This window comes from Triturus cristatus, chromosome 3_1 (assembly GCF_964204655.1).
Source record: "Triturus cristatus chromosome 3_1, aTriCri1.1, whole genome shotgun sequence".
NCBI classification, from domain to species: Eukaryota; Metazoa; Chordata; class Amphibia; order Caudata; family Salamandridae; genus Triturus; species Triturus cristatus.
In genome coordinates, this window is record NC_140583.1 from 874,297,461 (window position 1) to 874,315,311 (window position 17,851).

At 46.0% G+C, this 17,851-nt stretch overlaps 1 protein-coding gene across 2 annotated transcripts in view; it reads left to right on the top strand.

Moving 5' to 3' along the window:
• FASTKD1 (FAST kinase domains 1) overlaps window positions 1-17,851 on the top strand; it is a 199,845-nt gene that overhangs the window by 52,141 nt on the left and 129,853 nt on the right. For both annotated transcript variants that reach the window (XM_085645355.1, XM_085645356.1), the window contains one exon: window positions 12,605-12,736. In XM_085645355.1, coding sequence (XP_085501481.1) covers window positions 12,605-12,736 — 132 coding nt within the window. The remainder of the gene's footprint in view (window positions 1-12,604; window positions 12,737-17,851) is intronic.

Sequence of the window (17,851 nt, forward strand, 5' to 3'; positions counted from 1 at the left end):
GTCATGCTCCCTCGCCTCCTGTATTACTTCGGTAACTTGCCGATGTATATTCCCCCCGCATTTTTTGGTAAACTTAATCAGCTGCTGCGGGACTTTGTCTGGGGTACTGCCAGACACAGGCTGGCGCTCGCGAAGTTGTTTCTGCCGACAGACAGGGGTGGTTTAGCCGCTCCTTGCTTTGAGCACTACTACCTGGCCGCTCAATTACAATGGGTGGCCCGCTGGCTAGCTGATAGGGGCAGGGACGACACGGCCTCGGGGTTGGCGCCTTACTCACTGGAGCGAATAACCAGGTCCTTCCATCCTCTCCACAGGGTCGCGCGCCCGCTACCACTCCTTCTGGAAGTGGCGCATAGGTGTTTCCGGAGGGCCTTGTTCCTCACGCGTACTGTTGTCCCGTATGCGCCGGCAATACCACTGGAGGGCTCCCCTGGTGGAGGAGGGGTGCTCACGGGCCCCGTGCTGGCGGATTGGTGGGGAGCTGATGTGCGCACGTTGGGAGATTTGTACCGGGAGGGCGAGCTCATACCATACGAGACCCTGGTATCGGAGGACGGGCTCCCGCCCGGTGGGTTCCTGACGCACCGCTCGCTGATAGCGAGCATGACCGCCCAGTGGGGGGGATATGGCCACGGAACCCAACCTGCATCTGACCATGCAATATTTGCATGTCATGGGGAGGGGAGGGCACCTGATCCGCTGGTTTGCAGCTTCGCTGAGGGAGCTGTCGTCCATCAGTCTGGACCGCCTCCGCGCTAAGTGGGATCTGGACCTGGGAAGACCGCTGGCGGACAGGGAGTGGGAAAGGATACTCAAGGGCCCGGTGCGTATACCCCGAAACTTGCGGTTCCGCCAAATTCAGTTATTTATTGTGCACAGAGCTTACCTCACGCCGGAGTTAATTAACAGGTATTTTCACCGTACTGACGCAGTGTGCCCTAGATGTAGTGAGCCGGGGGCGGGTTTTCTGCATATGTTGTGGAGCTGTTCAAGGTTGGGCGCCTACTGCAGATCGGTCAGTGGACTGCTGCTGGAGAGTGTGGGCCGCAATATCCCATTCGACTGGCCCGAACACATATTACACCACTTTAAACGATCGCGTAAGGATAAGGTGACGTCCCGATTCCTAGACCTGGGGCTAGTGGTAGCGGCACGCCTCATTACGAAGCGGTGGAAAGCACATGAACCGCCGCGCGTGCAGGCTTGGAGCGCCTCATTTCAGGCATGGGCCGGGGCAGAGGGGACCGCTATCCAGAGGGAGGAAACACTGGGCCTGCGGAGGGAACCCATGGCAGATCGCTGGAGGCAGCTGCTGGGGAAGCTCAGACGCTTAGGCGCGGAGGGTTGCGCGGGGTCACAGGAGGTGACCGACGGTGTCGGCGTGGGTGGGGGTGGATCGGGGGATGCTCCTCTGTCGAGATGATAGGCCCCTGCCTGCTTTTTCCCTCAGCGCCGTGACGCCCACACTTGCATAGCGACGTTCACGGCCGAGGCGCACACACGGGGGCTCCTCGGGGGGGTGTGGAGGGGCGGGGGGTTACTGACAGCTGGGGGGGGTATCGCGTATGTATGTACAGTCTATGCTGCCATTGTTAAGGTTCTGTTATGTATAATCTTTGGGAATTGTGGGTAATTTGCCTGTTTTTCAATACCTGAATGGGGCGGGAGGCACCCGCGTACAGACACGGAGCCTGGCTGAGGTACGGTTACTACTGTCACTTCTGCTGTGACTGCACCGGGACTGTCAAAGAGACTGCAGCTGGCTCCGATGTGGGCAGTGATCACAAATTAGTCTAAATACATGTCATGACGTAGTAGTTATTGATCCTGATGCGGGGTGATCCCTGCATGTGTTTACGACTCTCTGCTTACCTATCGTGTCAAATGCCAAGGAATGTTCTTGTTTAAAACAATAAAAACAGATTTACAAAAAAAAAAAGTGCGAAAGTGCCAGGTAGAGTTAAACTAATGATCAGTATCCCGTTTTTTACAGAGATGTAGACGATTAGTCAGGAAAACCAGACCTCTTTATACAAGTTCAATCAATGGTCGTACTGTTAATAATTTAAAATACATTTCAATAAGAAACTTAGGACTTAATAAAGTGTCATTGATTAAAATTACAGCTGCGTGATATTAAAATACAAATAGTAGCAATCTTCAACATTGGACCCATATTAAAGCGTGCTATTTCTGTCCGTTCTGTGTTAATAAAAATCAGTACTTCGAGTAGAAATAGGATGCATCTTGCATGTTTCTCGCCCGTGTAAGAGTTATCTTTAGCACTATGGAGGTTCGAGGTTAAGCAGAGCTCCATAACAAACATGACTGTCATCTGATCGAGACTTCTTGCTGCAGATTGCTTAGATTCGAATTATCCCCATGCATCAGACCGTATCCGTAACTTTTTCGTGGACAGTACCCCCTGTACCCTGGTAGGTGGTGTCTAGCGGCTCCTCTTGGCGGCGTCTTCGCCAGATGGGACGTGTGAGGTGCCTATATAGACGCCACCCCAGCGCTCTGACGGTAGTTCTTTTTTTTTTTTCTCACTCCAGTCGAAGCTTTTTTGAGAGTTTTTCGCATGGTGGAGCAGGGATGTTCACTAGGAAGGCCGGCTTCAAGCTCTGTGGCCCCGGTCCTCGACAGATGTCTGTGACAGACCCGTACCTTGTTTGCCTCTGCGTTTTGGTTGCATTTCAAGCACCAAAGACCTGTGTCGATTGCCCCAGCAGGCACCCCAAGTCCTTAATGGAGTGATCCCTCAAGCTCCTTGCCGCCTGACGAGCGGCGCCGCAATACTCTTGATCCTGTTCAAGCGGAAAGTCTCTGGAATTGGATCATAGAGGCCACATTCTTTGTCGCACTCCAAGTAGCTGTTCCAAACATGTAAATCCCACAAAAAGAAAGAGTAAGAAGTCGAAGTGTCCTTCGACTTCGCTTTGTACATTGGCCGACACGATGAGGGAGTGTCGACATTCGAGGCCTGGCCATGCCTGGTTCGGCTCCACACTTCACCAAGTTTCAGGGAGTCGAAGTGACCCAGCTCTCACCCACCCCTGCTCAATTGCAAGAGTTTAATGAGGCTCTGCACCAGCACACTTCGAGCCCAATGCGTTCAGGAGGGTCCCCTACTGGTTCCACGCCAATGGCTACTGTCCCGGCGCCAGTCCACAGATTGATCCACATGAGCGCCGGTCGTACCCCTTCGACCTTCCCTGACCCCGATGCCACCGTTCCCAAAACCGGCGCCACTGTCCCCATTCTGACCCCTGACTCTGAGACCAAGCTGAAGGGACGTTGTCCGGCAATGACAGGAGCCATACCTTCCTGAGTCCTATGGGCTAGGACTCTGAGAGGATTGGGAGGGGTCACTGGACCCTGAGGAATACCAGTTGTTCGAACCAAACACAGACTGGTGTGAGGACTTGGCGGAGGCAAGTGGACAGGACATTTCTCTAGATACAGGCATGCTGTCTCCTCCTACCGTGGCTACGGAGGAGGGAGCATCCTTTACAATGGTGGTGAGAAGGGTAGGCGAGGTCCTGGACCTTAGCGTTACTTCTCGGAAGACAAAAGTTTTGACTGATGTGCTTCAGCTGGGAATGACCCCCCTAACAGTTTCAATTAAACCCTTACTGACGTCACGGTTGGGACCTGGTCCAAGATCAGCATATAGGCTCCTGCGAACAGGACAATTGCCTGCCACCACCGCCCCACTCCTAGGGACCCCAGTTTCCTCATATAATACCGTACCTCAGAGAGTGTGGTGTTACACGACTCCACTTCTCATATAAATCCTACTGCCCCACCGGATCTAGAATCTTCTTCCACTATTTGGCACTGTAGTCCGCGAACACTGCATGCTTTTTGGGCCATTACTCCAATGCTCTATGGGATTTGGTTGTGCAGGTGCTGCCCATGGTTCTGGAGGAGACTCGGACCATACACTCATAGGTTGTTGCTGGTGGGAGAGATGATGGGAGAGATGCAGCTAAGTTCAGGATTAGATATGGACTGGATACCACCGACTCGCATACAGAGCGGTTTCCTCAACGGTGGCCTTGATTTGCCACACCTGGCAGAGAACAACTGGCTTTTCAAAGGATGTCCAAACTTTGCTTCTGGACATGTCCTTTGATGCCTTCAAAGACTAGGCAGATTTAGTGCTGGAGCTCTTTATGGACAGCAGGGCTACGGCCAGGTCCTTGGGTCTTTCCATGGCCCCTTCCCACCCCTAATATGCCTTTTGCTCCTTTCATGGGCGTGGAGGGGCTTCCAACCGCATCTCTAGCGTCCCAGCCCCTGTGGTGTGCAAGCTTCTCAGCGTCTGCGTGGCCAAGGACGAGTTACCCATAGACCTCATGGGCCGGATTGCCAGAGGTCAGGCTAGTCCACCATCCCTCTGGCGGCCACAGCCTCCAAGCCCTTATAGTTTGCCTTCTTACCATCATGAGCGCCCAGCGGGAGCAAGATAAGCCATCAGCTGACCACTGGAGGTCTATAACATCAGACCAATGGGCTCTGCAGATTGTCCGGAGGAGCTACTTCCTCCCCTTCGTGACTATCCCTCCACCCATGCCACCTGCTTGCTAATGGAGGACCATCTTACCTTGCTCTGTCCGGAAGAGACAGTTCTTTTGGCCAAGGGAGCCATAGAGAGAGTGCCGATGCCAGAAGTAGGTTGTTGTTGCTATTCCTGCTACTTTTTGGTGCGCAAGAAGGATGGAAGCCTTTGTCCTATCATAGACCTGCATCCTCTCAATTTCTTCCTCAAGAACAACTTCAAAAGGCTCCAGCTCGCTCAAGTCCTGTCTGCCCTTAATCCAGGGGACTGGATGTTTGCGTTTGACTTGTAGGACACACATTTCCACATTCCCGTCTTGCCTGCTCACAGGTGTTACCTACGATTCACTGTGGGCCACAGGCACTTTCAATTTGCTGTGCTCCCTATTCGCCTTACCAATGCTCCTCGGTGTTTACTAAGATGATGGTGGTGGTTGCAGGTCATTTGCCAAGATAAGGGGGCCAGTTTTCCTCCTATCTGGACAACTGGCTGTTGAAAATTGGCCTTCCTCAGGCTGTCATCTGCCACCTTCAGACTGTTCTTTTTGTATTTGTCACCTCAAGTAGGGCGGGTATGCCCAGACGTGGATCCCATGCTCTCCATGCCACTAGAGTCAAGCTATCCTGACTGATGAGGGCTGAAAGCCCGAAACAGGTCCTAAGATGCTTGTTTGCAGTCCAGGAAGGACCTGGCCTGGCAGTTCGGGCTGGACTGTTCCCATTGGGCGCAGGGTCAAGACTGATTTGCATATGGCTGGGTCCAAACTGGAATGGCACGGTGAGCAAAAGAACGATGGATTTAGGCCCATATCTCTGTACTGGGGTGAATGTATGACATTGTTCTGCATTCTATCCATCAATTGTTCTTTTTGCACCTTCAGACTATGGCACACCTCCTGCGTTGTCTTGGGTTCATTATCAGCATGCTGAAGTCACACCTGACTCCCTCTCTGCTTCTCTCCCAGCTGTTAGTTGATTCATCTGCGAGAGATGTCCAACTTGTGACCAAGATGGAGACCCACATACTACCCCTTCAGCTAATAGGGTCAGATCATCCAATGGGGGATTTCTGGCAGAACACATACATGCTCCCTAGGTACCTAGGTTGGGGAACGCGCAGTAGTAGCATATGTATATATTTTTTTTTTTTTAGATGCCTGCGTTGTATATTCATTGCAAGATTGTCGAACTCTTCATTCGGTTCACTATTGTTAATAACTCTTATCTGCTTCTATCTATTGATCAATGCAGCACATACATTCTATAAAAGAATCATGATGGTTCAATAAATATTGAAAACGCCCCCACTGTGTATTCCTTGTATAATTCTCTGAGAGAAAGAGAGCACGAGTGACTGAGCGAAAAGATTCTAGGTCTTTTACCACCATGCGTGGGAGAGCTCAGAGTTGTCATGTTCTTTGGTTGCCAAAACCATTTGCTACCTGTCTAGATTTAGGGGCACATATGGTGGCACTGTGGGTTAGCTGCTCTTTAGGGTGACATATCCTTCAGGGATGCACAGAATCAGTCTCGCACCATCCCTATGTTTTTCGCCCAACAAACGTTCAGTTCCTATTGGGAAGTGGAGAATTAAACTACATTATGGCGGGATACCCGGCTAACTCTTGCACTTTAACAAATCTGATCCCTTTCCCCTGTAATGGTATTTCCACCCAGGCAACCCTATGTATTCTGTACTTTTGCACTTTTAGCCAGATACCTAGAAGGAAACCTTTATTACCATTATTTAATGTTTTAAGTTGAGACAGTGCAGACCTGATCTGCTTTTTTTTGCAACAGCGACTTAGCCCCCTGATATGCTGCTCTGTGGCCTCCTTTATTTGGAAAAGTGAAATACTATAAGGCTGCTGTGTTTAAGGAAGTTACTACAGTTGTATTTGTCTTTTATGTTGGGTGAACCGATATTTGTGCTATTTTACATGTCTGTATCTCTCGGCACACAAGCTGGGCGAGGGGGTTTTAAATGTCGTTTAAACTATATTTGTATTCTGTTTTATTTATCAATGTGCTTTTATGTTACAGAAATGTAGTGAATAAATATATTTGACTGACTGACACTCTCTTCATGCAGGACTGGGTAAATGCCACACGGTGCAAATGCTTTGATCTGCTCCGACTACTGCGCAAGCACTTCCATTGGATTCTGATGGATTTGTGAATAACTGTTGTCTAGGCAATGATTATGAGTAGGCTGGATTACGGAAATGCTCTATATCTAAGAATGGCAGATTTTTTGTTTACTCGTTTCCAGTCCAGTCCAAATGGAGCAGCCAGACTCATTTGTTAACAGTGCCCGCAATAGTTCAGCCTGCCTCTGTTTAAATTTACTTCATTGATTTCCTGTTCGCAAGAGGCCTACATTTAGACTTCAATGCTATGTACATAAAGCATTATATGATTCTGGGCCTGATATTCTGCATGGCTGAGTAGCTTTTTATAAGCCCACACAAGCACTTCACGCGGCAAACTTGGCTCTAGCTAGCACAAAAAAAGCCAGAATGGGTGACCACACTTTTTCCTCATCTAGCTGCCATTTATTGTAATCAATCCCAATTTATCTTCGCCTGACTTTGGACTATTTTAGCTTTTTAGAAGAGTTTGATGACCTGACTATATCCCCTTTTAACTGGTTATGAGGCAGGATGCAGTGGAGCTGCTGATCTAGCTCAGTGAAATCCCTCTGGGGATGAGCGTTGCGTTCTGTAAATAAATAAATAGATATGTTTCCTCCTTCTCCCATCATCGTGCCTCAGTGAGACCTTAATCTAGTCCTCACTTTTTTGATGTGCACTCCTGAGCCATTGCACAACTCTCCTCTCCGGCTCCTTCGCATCAAGACTGTCTTCTGTAAATAGCATCTGCTCGGAGGGTCAGTGTGCCACAGGTTTTGTCTTCTAAGCCTCCATACTTGAACATCTACCCAGACTAACTGGATCTTTGCACTAGAGCTTACTTCCTGCCAAAAGTACCCACTCTTTTTCATGTAGGCTAGTCCATCACCCTGCCTGCTTTTAACTCTTCGCCACATCTCTCTAAACAAGAGGAGCAACTTCACCAACTGGACCCAAAAAGAGTCTTGTCGTTTTACCGTGGCTACACAAGAGTTCCAGGTGGATGAACCAATTCTTCATGGGGTATGTCGGAGCAAAGAAGGGAAAGGCCATGCAGGAGTCGACCATCTCCCAATGAATGTACATTAAAATCTGCTACGCATTGGCCAAGAAGCAACCCCCGAGGGCTTGCGTGCTCATTCCACCAGAGCTAGCACTGCGACCACTGCGTTAGCACGCTGAGTTCCTGTCCTGTACATGTGCCAGGCAGCAAAGCGGGCCTCTCTGTACATGTTCTGAGAACGCTACTCACTAGACCGTTAGGTCAGTCCGGAGGGGCACTTTGCCCGTTCGGCCTTGCAGGACTTTTTTGTATGGAATTGTCTGCCCTTATTTTGTAGTAGCTGCTTATCAAAAAATCAGCCTATTCCTTTTCACAATGGATTGTAATAAACCAGTTATACACAGAACTGTGGCACAAGGACATAATGCAAACTCGGTAAGGTGGGTGGTGATGTTCAGTTCACATTATTCATTAATACTTGAGTTTACAAAATAAGTTCTGTCATGTAATTAAAACATTTAACATGTTAACGGTTGTCTCAGTGAAAGGAGCATTTCCATTAAATGATTATTAGTCTAACAATTGAAACTTCTTCGCACTGTCCACTCTCTGATTCAATAATGGAAACCGTAAAAGTCCCTAGTACAAATAAGATGGACATACAAGGAATGCATATTGAATGCTTCTCACCCCATTAAGATCCAGAACAGTCCATCAATGTCTGTACTAGTGAGTAGAGGCCAATGGATTCATCCATCTCTTGACAGTGATAGTATTTACCCATTCTCCTGACGTGTCTGTTGATATCCGTGTAGTACATAGAGGCCAGTGGTAGCGAAAATGAATGTTTACTTTGGTGGGTTTTAATCCTATCATATTAAAGCTCCATACCGAACAATCTCTTGCTTGACAGATTCACATTGAAACAACAAATTGTTGCTCATTGAGCCAGCCACCCTTTTCACAGTGTTCAGGTCAACACGTAAAGCAAAGGCCATGCAGACATCTGTGGTAAACAGGAGAACTTATTTGCCAACATTTCCGTTTTCCTGAAGCATAACGTTCTCCCATTAAATCTGAGGCTTTGTTTCCCTTGTCCATTTTTAGGTCTGTGTTGACAGAGCAGCTGTCAAGCTAGCCTTTTGCTAACCGTATAGTGACTTTTGGGTCTGCTCTTTCAATAGTTTGTTTACGTCGACCAGCCCCTCACAGCCATTGGTTTGGGACTTTGCCATTCCCATCTTTCCTCAGCCCAGGTGAGTAATGCTACTGGCAGTTGAGATGTATACTTCTGCTTCCACTTGGAGGTTAGTATTGAGATGCATAAGGTAATATGTTACAAATCTAGCCCTCTCTGCTGCTACTCGTTCCATCTCTTATATCACGCTCCAGTGTGCTGAATTTGGTTATCCCAATACATCGAGCAGGAACGTAGGGTAAACAGATGCAGATCACCTTTGAGAGCACTTGAATGCCGCTACATAGCATACATGTTAAGAAATGTGTTTATAACAATTTGTTTGTGATTGGTTGAACATTATGTACTGATGATTTTTTTCTCCTTTTGTTGAGTTAATTTTTTGTCCATACCTTGTTGAAATTATGATCTAAAGTCGGCAGTGAACCACTTTTTTCTGTGTCCGCGCAGAATTCCATAGCACATTAAACTCTTATGTATTGGCTTGGCAAATTCATGCTCTTGTATTCGGCTTTTGCCTGAACATGTCCCAAACACTGCTTTGTACCTTCTTTAAAATATCATGTGGTCACTTAATGGTGACTCAGTCTGAAGTTTTACTTTGTTTATACTTTCCATGAAATTCTTCCTGTTTATGTTGGTTGTATTTTCCCTTCCACCCAAGTGAGATTATCCTTTACGCCAGGGGTCTCCAACCTTTTCTGTTATTAGAGCTACTTATGTGAAATGAAATGCATTGAGAGATATTATTATTAGCATTGTAATAGTGTCCACCTCAGGCAAGATTGCAGGGACTAACATTGCATATGGTGGGCACTAATGTAATCACTTCCACGCATCAGGCATGGTTGCCAACAGTAGTGTAATAAAGGCATCATCAATATGGAATGGGTAATACATAACCACCATAGCTGCAATGCCTCTGGTACCAAGGTAATAACATTTGTAAAAAGTCTCCCCAATGCCACATGATTTATCCCTTAAATATAAACTTTACATATATTTTGGAAATTCAGGTATTTTTTTTCAAATATCAGTTTGAGTTCTGAAAATAAACACATTTTAAGCTCAAATACATAATCTCATTTTATGTCTGCATATATTAATTCAAACAACGAATAGTTTCTAATTGAATAAGTTTAGCTGCATACAGGAGAGCTACTTACAGGTAGCTAGAGAGCTTAATAGTAGCTCACAAGCTACTCACTCGAGAAGCCTGTTCTACACCTTATGATATTTACAGTTCTTTCACCTTATGTGAAACCATCCTTTTTGGAATGTAGCAATCCCCTTCACACTCTTCTTGTGTAAGGGTTCAGTGTTTTGGAACTACTAGACAGACGAGCGCAAACGGTGCTTTTAGTATTTGCATATACCAGGCCACTTGATTTAGGACTTACTTTATGACCATCTCTGCTACCAAACGTATTATATAAGTGATCAAAACCTAATTCAGGACAGTAGTAAACCTAGCCAGAGAGGAAAGTCACTGTTGGGGCCCATTTTACATTGAATACCAGCTTTGTGATTGCCATCCTTTCTCCACATCCGGCCCAAGCAAAGAAAGGTTTTTTTTTTGTTGTATTTGTGTTATGCATCTTGATGTATGCATTACAATGACCATTTCTGAAGGCATTAGTGAATTTGCCCATAGTGGCATGGTAGTGCCCTATGCAAAAAACCTTGAACCCCCCCCGCTGCAGACATGTTTTACATGTCTGTCTTATTTTTAAAAAAATAATGCCTGCTGTCTTCAGCAAGTGCAGGGCTTCTCCGCTTGATTCTCCTTTGTTGGACCTTTTATGGCTGTTCTTTTTGATGGTGTGCGGGAGAAGAAGAATTCCAGTACAAACACGTTCATCTCTCTTACATCATATATATCAAGAAATCTGTTGGTGTGAGTTGTGCTTGCTATTTATGCAGAGTTTTGTACAGCAGCGATTCCTCCATTAGGGCAGAGAAGCGTCGCCCTTTCCCCTGTTGCCACTGTAGCAAACATGAAAAATTAAAATGGTAAAAAGAGATTTTATTACTATTCTGTTTTTCACTGCAGCTAGATAGAGGCGAGTGTCAGTGTGGGGCAGGCCACTTCTGATTGGCAGCCGGGAGTAGTGATGGTTGGTGCTCCAGTTTATTTTGCATATGTCGCTTTGCCCGGCTGTCTTGCGATGGCCAGCCTGACATGCGCATTTTAAACCTCTCCAACCAGAGCTGTCTTTGACACCCAGTGCCTGAGGAAGTGTTGAGGCAGCCCGCTCCAAGCAGTCCTGGTGGTTCTCTCTTGCTGGGTAGTATTCTCAGCAGCATTAGAGCAGCGTCAGGATTGGTTAGACGAATGGCTCTGAGACGCCTCTTTGCCTTGGAGCCTAGGAGTGCAGGACCAATCGGGAACATGAGGTAGTGGGTAAGAAAGCTGTTTTATGTTTTAACAAAAACTGCTTTTATGCCCACTTGCAGGCAGTGTGAAAAGCTTGCACTGCCTTGGCTTCAGCCACAACTCCAGAGATCTCAGTTGTGGCCCATTATAGACACTTTTTATAACAGACCACGATTGAGAGCTTTACTGGTTTCTCACAGTGCCTGTAAGTGGGTTAAAATATTCGCTCAAGGTTTAAAATGTAAGCACCCATTACTGGTTTCGTAATAGATTCTGAAAAAGAAATGAAAATACCGATTATCAACGAGCTGTAAGATTAATTGGTTTACCTTGGCAATATGAGTGCGTCATCATTGTTAAAACTCCCTTTGAGTTTACTCGGCAGGAAAAAAAGTGTGATTTCCTGATTAATGTTCTGTTGTTTATTGCTGCACCGGGCTTTGGTACCTTTGCCTTACCATGAGTAAAAGTCTTGAATAAAATACTAGTGAAACGAGCAATGGCAAAGCAAACCCATTTAGCTTGCGATGTGTGAAGAGCTCTGTGGAGAATTACCTGGGGAGGGCTGCTTTAGTAGAAGAGGGCTGGGAGTGCTATATGGGCTTCCTGGTGGACTCCTGCTTCGGGATTTAACCAAAGACGAGTTGAAATCTATCAAGATGATTTAGTCTATTGCTTCATTTGACTTCCGTTGGATGTTAACATGAACCATATGGAACTTATGCAATTGATTTTGAACTTTAAATAATGAGCCTTGAGAAAGCCCCAGGCTAATGAGCCATAGAGGGCAAAGCACGTGTTGGCTGCTTTTGCATTTTTTACCCTGTAGAACACTTCAATATTCATGGATGAATGGAAATACTACTGTAAATAAAAAAGAACAACTGAAAGAACAAGGAAAGGAACTCCTGTTATTTTATTTAAATAGGAAGACACACTTAACTCTTCTTCTAAAACCTATAGGGCTTTGAGCCTCCGTCTTAAACTTCTTCCAGCACTGGATTAATTTCTGCTACTGTTGACACATCTGTGCTAGCAATATGTGCACTAAGGCACTAATTTGCATATTACCTAAGCCATAATGGAAAGTCAGTGGCATAGTATGACTATTCACTAAATGCCATGGTCGTGAATGGATAGCATGAACATTCAAAACTGTTAACGTTGTAAGTAGCCAGATGCAGACAAAATCATCTGCTGCTGCGACTTTTCACCGTCCGTTCAACCCTCAAGTGTAATTTTAAATGCAGGTTATAGTTGATATTTGTTAAGGCAATTGGCATATTCTCCATCTTCATCTTAAGCTAAAGACTGTTTTTTTTCTTCTTCAGAATAGCTTTAGTCCTTCTCAAGCATTTGGATGATTACCGACCTGTTGAGTTGGCAAGGATTACGCAGTCGTTAGTGGCGTTGCACTGTCAAAACCCGGAGCTGTACACTCGACTTAGGAGCATAATAATCAGGTAAACTTTATTTAAATCATTAAGCTGTGCTCTGTTTAATTTTAGGTCTAGCTGAAGAGAGTTTCAACCAGTAGATCCACAAGAACCCTAGGACTCTGCAGCTCTTACATATTTCTGGTTCTCCATTCAATCAATGCCTATTAATGGTGGAATTGCTTGTTCGATGTTTTCATCCACCGCGCATTGTTCAAAGAGTGCCTGGAGGGAGTTTTCTTGCTTGTCTGCTTTTTTCAGCTCGAACCGTTCTTTAGTTTGGTGGGATTGATTTGTAGTATTGGTGGATAAGAAAGATGTATTGAAGCATACCAGAAGTGAAGGATGGAATGCTTGAATTATTCTCAACCACTGGAAATTACTTGAGGCCACATCCCAGTCCATTGTTATTTTGCACACTATGCACCCCAGTTTGGACCCAGCTAGATGCAAATCAGTCTAGACCTTGCTCCATTGGGAACTGTCCAGCCCGAACTTCCAGCCCAAGTTCCCTTTGAACCGGGACACAAGCAACCCAGGACTGCTCTCATTCTTGTTATGAGCTCATCAGCCGGGTATTGCTTGGTTTCAGTGACTGTGTACATCGGACCCACGTCTGGGCATACCCGTCCTACTTAGAGCGACATTTTAAAGTATGCAGAAAGTGATGGACAGAATGCTGTAATTCATCTCCGCTACTGGTAAATACTTTATTTTGCACACCGTGCCACCTCAGTTTGGACCCAGCTATATGCAAATCAGCCTTGAGGCTGCTCATGGTTGGCAGATTGGACTTGGCGGTTCCCATGAAGAGCAGGATCCCCTTAATCTAAACTGAGGTGTCATGGTGGGCGAAAAACTATGGATTGGGATGTGGCCCAACTGATTGCCAGAAGCGGAGATTAATTTAAACATTTGTTGCGAATAAGAGAGATTAGCAGTCCTGTAAAATGAAGAGAAAATGCATTGTCTTCATTTGAATATAAAATGCAAAAAACCCTGGTGATGCTTCTTTATCTAGCGTTTAAGCTGGACATGTAGATCATTTCATGTTTTTTATTTTTATTTTCTGCCTCCTTTTTTTTCCTCTGCTGCACATTCCTTTCTTTCACTTGCTGCAAGGTTTTTTTAAAGTGTGTGAATATTCACATACAGTGCATACATTTCTATTCACAGTCCTCAGTAAAGAAGATAAACTGATGTTTCTTTTCTGTTATTAAAATCTTCCCTTTTTAGCAATTGCTGCACAAAAGTGGAAGATGTCGCAGGTGTTTGTTACTTGCACATGCCTCACTCATTGGAGGTGGGTAAAATCCCTCCCAGGTTGTATGACTTGTGTCCCAGGGCAATGCTTGTGTCCTTTAAGGGCTACCCACCTGAATTCCCAGGACTTCTGCTGGAGCAAAGATCGTTCACCTCTTCTCATTTAGGGTAATCCTTAGCATCAGAAGAGAGGACTCATACCAGTGACCAAGGCTGACAGTAAGGGCTGTTGGAGAGGGAGAGAAAGAGAGTGCCATAGTTCTGGTGTACATTGGAGTTCCTGTGAAAAGTATTGCAGGTGGATTTTAATCCTTCTGAGTAGGTCTCCTCAAGTTCTAGTGGCAAGGCCCATTCCTTCAGTCAGGATAGGCAATCTAACAATAATTACTAGAAGGAATTCAAGTCTATCTGAAGGGCCCTTTAGCACAAACCCCTGTGCTGAATCCTGAGCGTGTATCCTTTACCTTCTGTTCAGATGATTCCGAAATATTTATCTTTGCTTAATGTTGTTAATTCACACAACCAGTCCTTTTCGCCAAGGCTTTCTTATGCAAACTCAAATTGTTAGGGTGTCCTTGAAGAACCAGAATTGGCAAAGCCAATAGGTCTCGCCTATGCAGAAGCCTATTGGCTTTGCCAGTATGTTTTAGCAGTGTTGTACACTAGAGTGGCTGCTGTTCAGCATGGCTAAACATTGTGAAGGAGAGTGGCATGGAGTGGAGTGTTGTAGAGTGGAGTGTTAAGGAGTGGCGTACACTAGAGTTAAGTGGCGTGGTGAGGAGTAAAGTGTCATGGAGTGTTGTGGCAGGAGTAGAGTGTCGTAGAGCAAAAGGGTGTAGAGTTCAGTGGTGTAGAGTGGAGCAGTGTGTCAGAGTTGAGTAGAGTGTCATGGAGTGGCGTGGCATAGAGGGTGTTGAGTAGAGTAAAGTGTTGTAGAGTGGAGTGGTATAGAGTGGAATGGAGTAGTGTGTCAGAATAGTGTGGAGTAGTGTGTCAGAATAGTGTGGAGTAAAGTAGCATGGAGTGGCATAAAGGGAGTTGTGTAGAGCATCATAGAGTGGAATATCATGGAGTGTTTTATATTGTAGTTTAGTAGAGTGGCCTAGAGTGAAGTGACATAAAGTAAGTGCGGCTCCTCCATTTGAGCGAGGAGCATTGCCCCACTGGTTAAAATGCCCCCATGCTCCAGAATTGATCTATAAAATGATAATAAAGTTGATATATTACGATTTTATTTTTCAATAACCTGCAACCTAAGCCGAGCGACAGAACGGAGTTGGGCTGCTGCTGAGTGGCAGCAGCAGGGAAAAGTGGTTGGCTGGCCGGGTCAGTTTAAAATGTGTATGTCTATTTGGCCGTCCGTCTTGCGACGGCCAGCCAGACATGCGCATTTTAAATCTCTCAACTCATCTGTCTTGGACAGCTAGGTTGAGAGCAAGTAAAGGCTTCCAGTGCTCTTGGGAGGGCTGAAAGCCCGCTCTAACCAATCCTGGTGCTTTTCTCATGTGGGTCTAAAGCATGAGCAAGAGACATACAATTGTTGGACGGAATGCGGAACAAATCAAGCATTCACCCCCAGTCAAGAGATTTGGGTTAAATCCACCCCAGTTTAGACACAGCCATATGCAAAAAAGTCTTGACCCTGCTTCTCATGGGAAAAGTCCAGCGTGAACTGCCAAGCCAGGTCCTCCCTGAACCAGACACAAGCATTCTTGGACCGGTTTTGGGGTATCACCCCAAATCAGCTAGGCCAGTTTGAATCCAGTGGTACCACAAGACCGGAACACGATCCTGGCATACCCGGCGCACTTAGGGCGAGAAAGCAAAAGACACACAATTGATGGACTGAATGCTGAACAAATTAAACATTCACCCCCAGTCAATAGATCTGGGTTAAATCCAACATTCTTTTGCTCACTATGCCACCCCAGTTTAGACACAAACACACGCAAATCAGTCTTTACTCTGCTCCTCATGGGAACTGTCCAGCTGAACTGCCAAGTCAGGTCCTCCCTGAACTAGAAACCAGGATACTAGGACCAGTTTCGGGATATAACCCCTCATCAGCTTGAATGCAGTGGCACCATGAGCCCGGGAACCACGTCTGGGCATACTCTGCGCACTTTGCTCTATAGCATGAAAGCAGCACCAGGATTGGATAGGGGTGTTGGGTGGGACTTGCTTGTAGGAGAAAAGGACACTGGAGCGAGGACATACAGCAAGGTAAGTTAATTTCTTTTTAAATGTACATTTTATTTGTATTTTGCATTGAATGGCCGACATGCATTACTTAAAATGATAATGCAATGCATGTCTGCAATTTAATGTAATTTTGCGTCCCTTGCATGCTCCCACCACCCATTTGCCCACCCCACCACTCTTGGTAGGTTGCAACCATCCCATGCCTAAAGTACAGTGGTGCAGAGTAGATTGTCGTAGAGTGTATTGGTTTTGAGTAAAGTGGTGTAGAGTGCATCGGCATAGAGTGCAGTGACGTGGAGTAGTGTAGAGTGCTGTGGCATGGACTAGAGCTGTGCAGAGTAGATTGCAGTGGCATAGAGTGCAATGGTGCAGAGTGGTGTGGAGTGCAGTGGTGTATGGCGTAGAGTGGCGTACAGTTGAGTGGTGCAGAGTAGATTGCAGTGGCATAGAGTAACATCATGCGGTGTAGAGTGTAGGAATGCAGGGTCGTAGAGTGGTGCAGTGAGCAGTGCCGAAGAGTTCAGTGGTGCAGAGTAGAATAGAGTGGCGTAGAATGCAGTGACATAGAGTGCAATGGTGTAAAGTGACATAGCTTACATTGGCGTAGAGTATTGTAGAGTATAGTGGTATAAGGTGCAGTGGTGCAAAGTAGTTGGCATAGTTACAGTGGCATAGGGTGCACTGGTTTTGAGTAAAGTGGTGTAGATTGAATTGGTGTAGAGCTCCGTGATTTAGAGTATAGTGCAGGGTAGAGTATAATGCTGCAGGGTGTAGTGCAGCGGCATAGAGTAGTGGAGTAAAGCACACTGGCGTTTAGTGGGGTCGAGTTGAGTGGTGCTGCATTCATTGCAGTGGTGTAGAGTGGCCCAGAGTGGAATAGAATGACGTTAAGTGCAGTTACGTAGAGTAGCTGTGCAGAGTGCATTGGCAAGGAGTGCAGTGGTGCATACTAGAGTAAGGTAGAGTACACTGCCACAGAGTAGAATGGTGTAGAGTAGAGGCGTAGAGTGAAATGGCACAGAGTGCAGTGGTGCACAGTAGAGTGGTATAGAGTTCTGTGGGGCAGACTAGAGTGCAGTGGGGCAGAGTTGAGTTGAGTGGAGTGGCGCAGCACAGCATGGAGTGGCGCAGAGTAGAGTGGTGTAGAATGGTGCAGAGTACAGTGGACTGGGGCAGCGCTTAGTGTGGAGTAGTGCAGAGTAGAGTGGTGTGGGATAACAGGGAGTATGCATGGTATGGTAGCGCACTGCCATTACAGACAACTCCTCTTCAGTTGAAATTACATTTCATTTACACCCACACACAGTTTTACTCATAAAATTGGACAGCACACATTGTACTCTCATCATAGCGTACAATGGTCAAAACATTGTCAGAATTTAGGGTTCCAGCCTTCTTTACCAGCCTTTTGTATTCATTATAAGATCTGACACCAGCCATTACATGTTTTGTTTGTCTGAGCAGATTTCTGTTAGCTGTAGGTGTGACCCGACAACGGCTAGGTCTACTGTTCTAGTACAAATTTATTCTGTATTTTAGGCCAAAGGCAACTTTTGCAAGTTGATTGTTTTTATGTGTACATTGTCAGGATGATTCTCTTAAAACATCAGGTGCTACCTATATATGAGCAGTTGTAGGTGTTTTCATAAAACTGGCCAGCTTTTTAAAAAAATATAT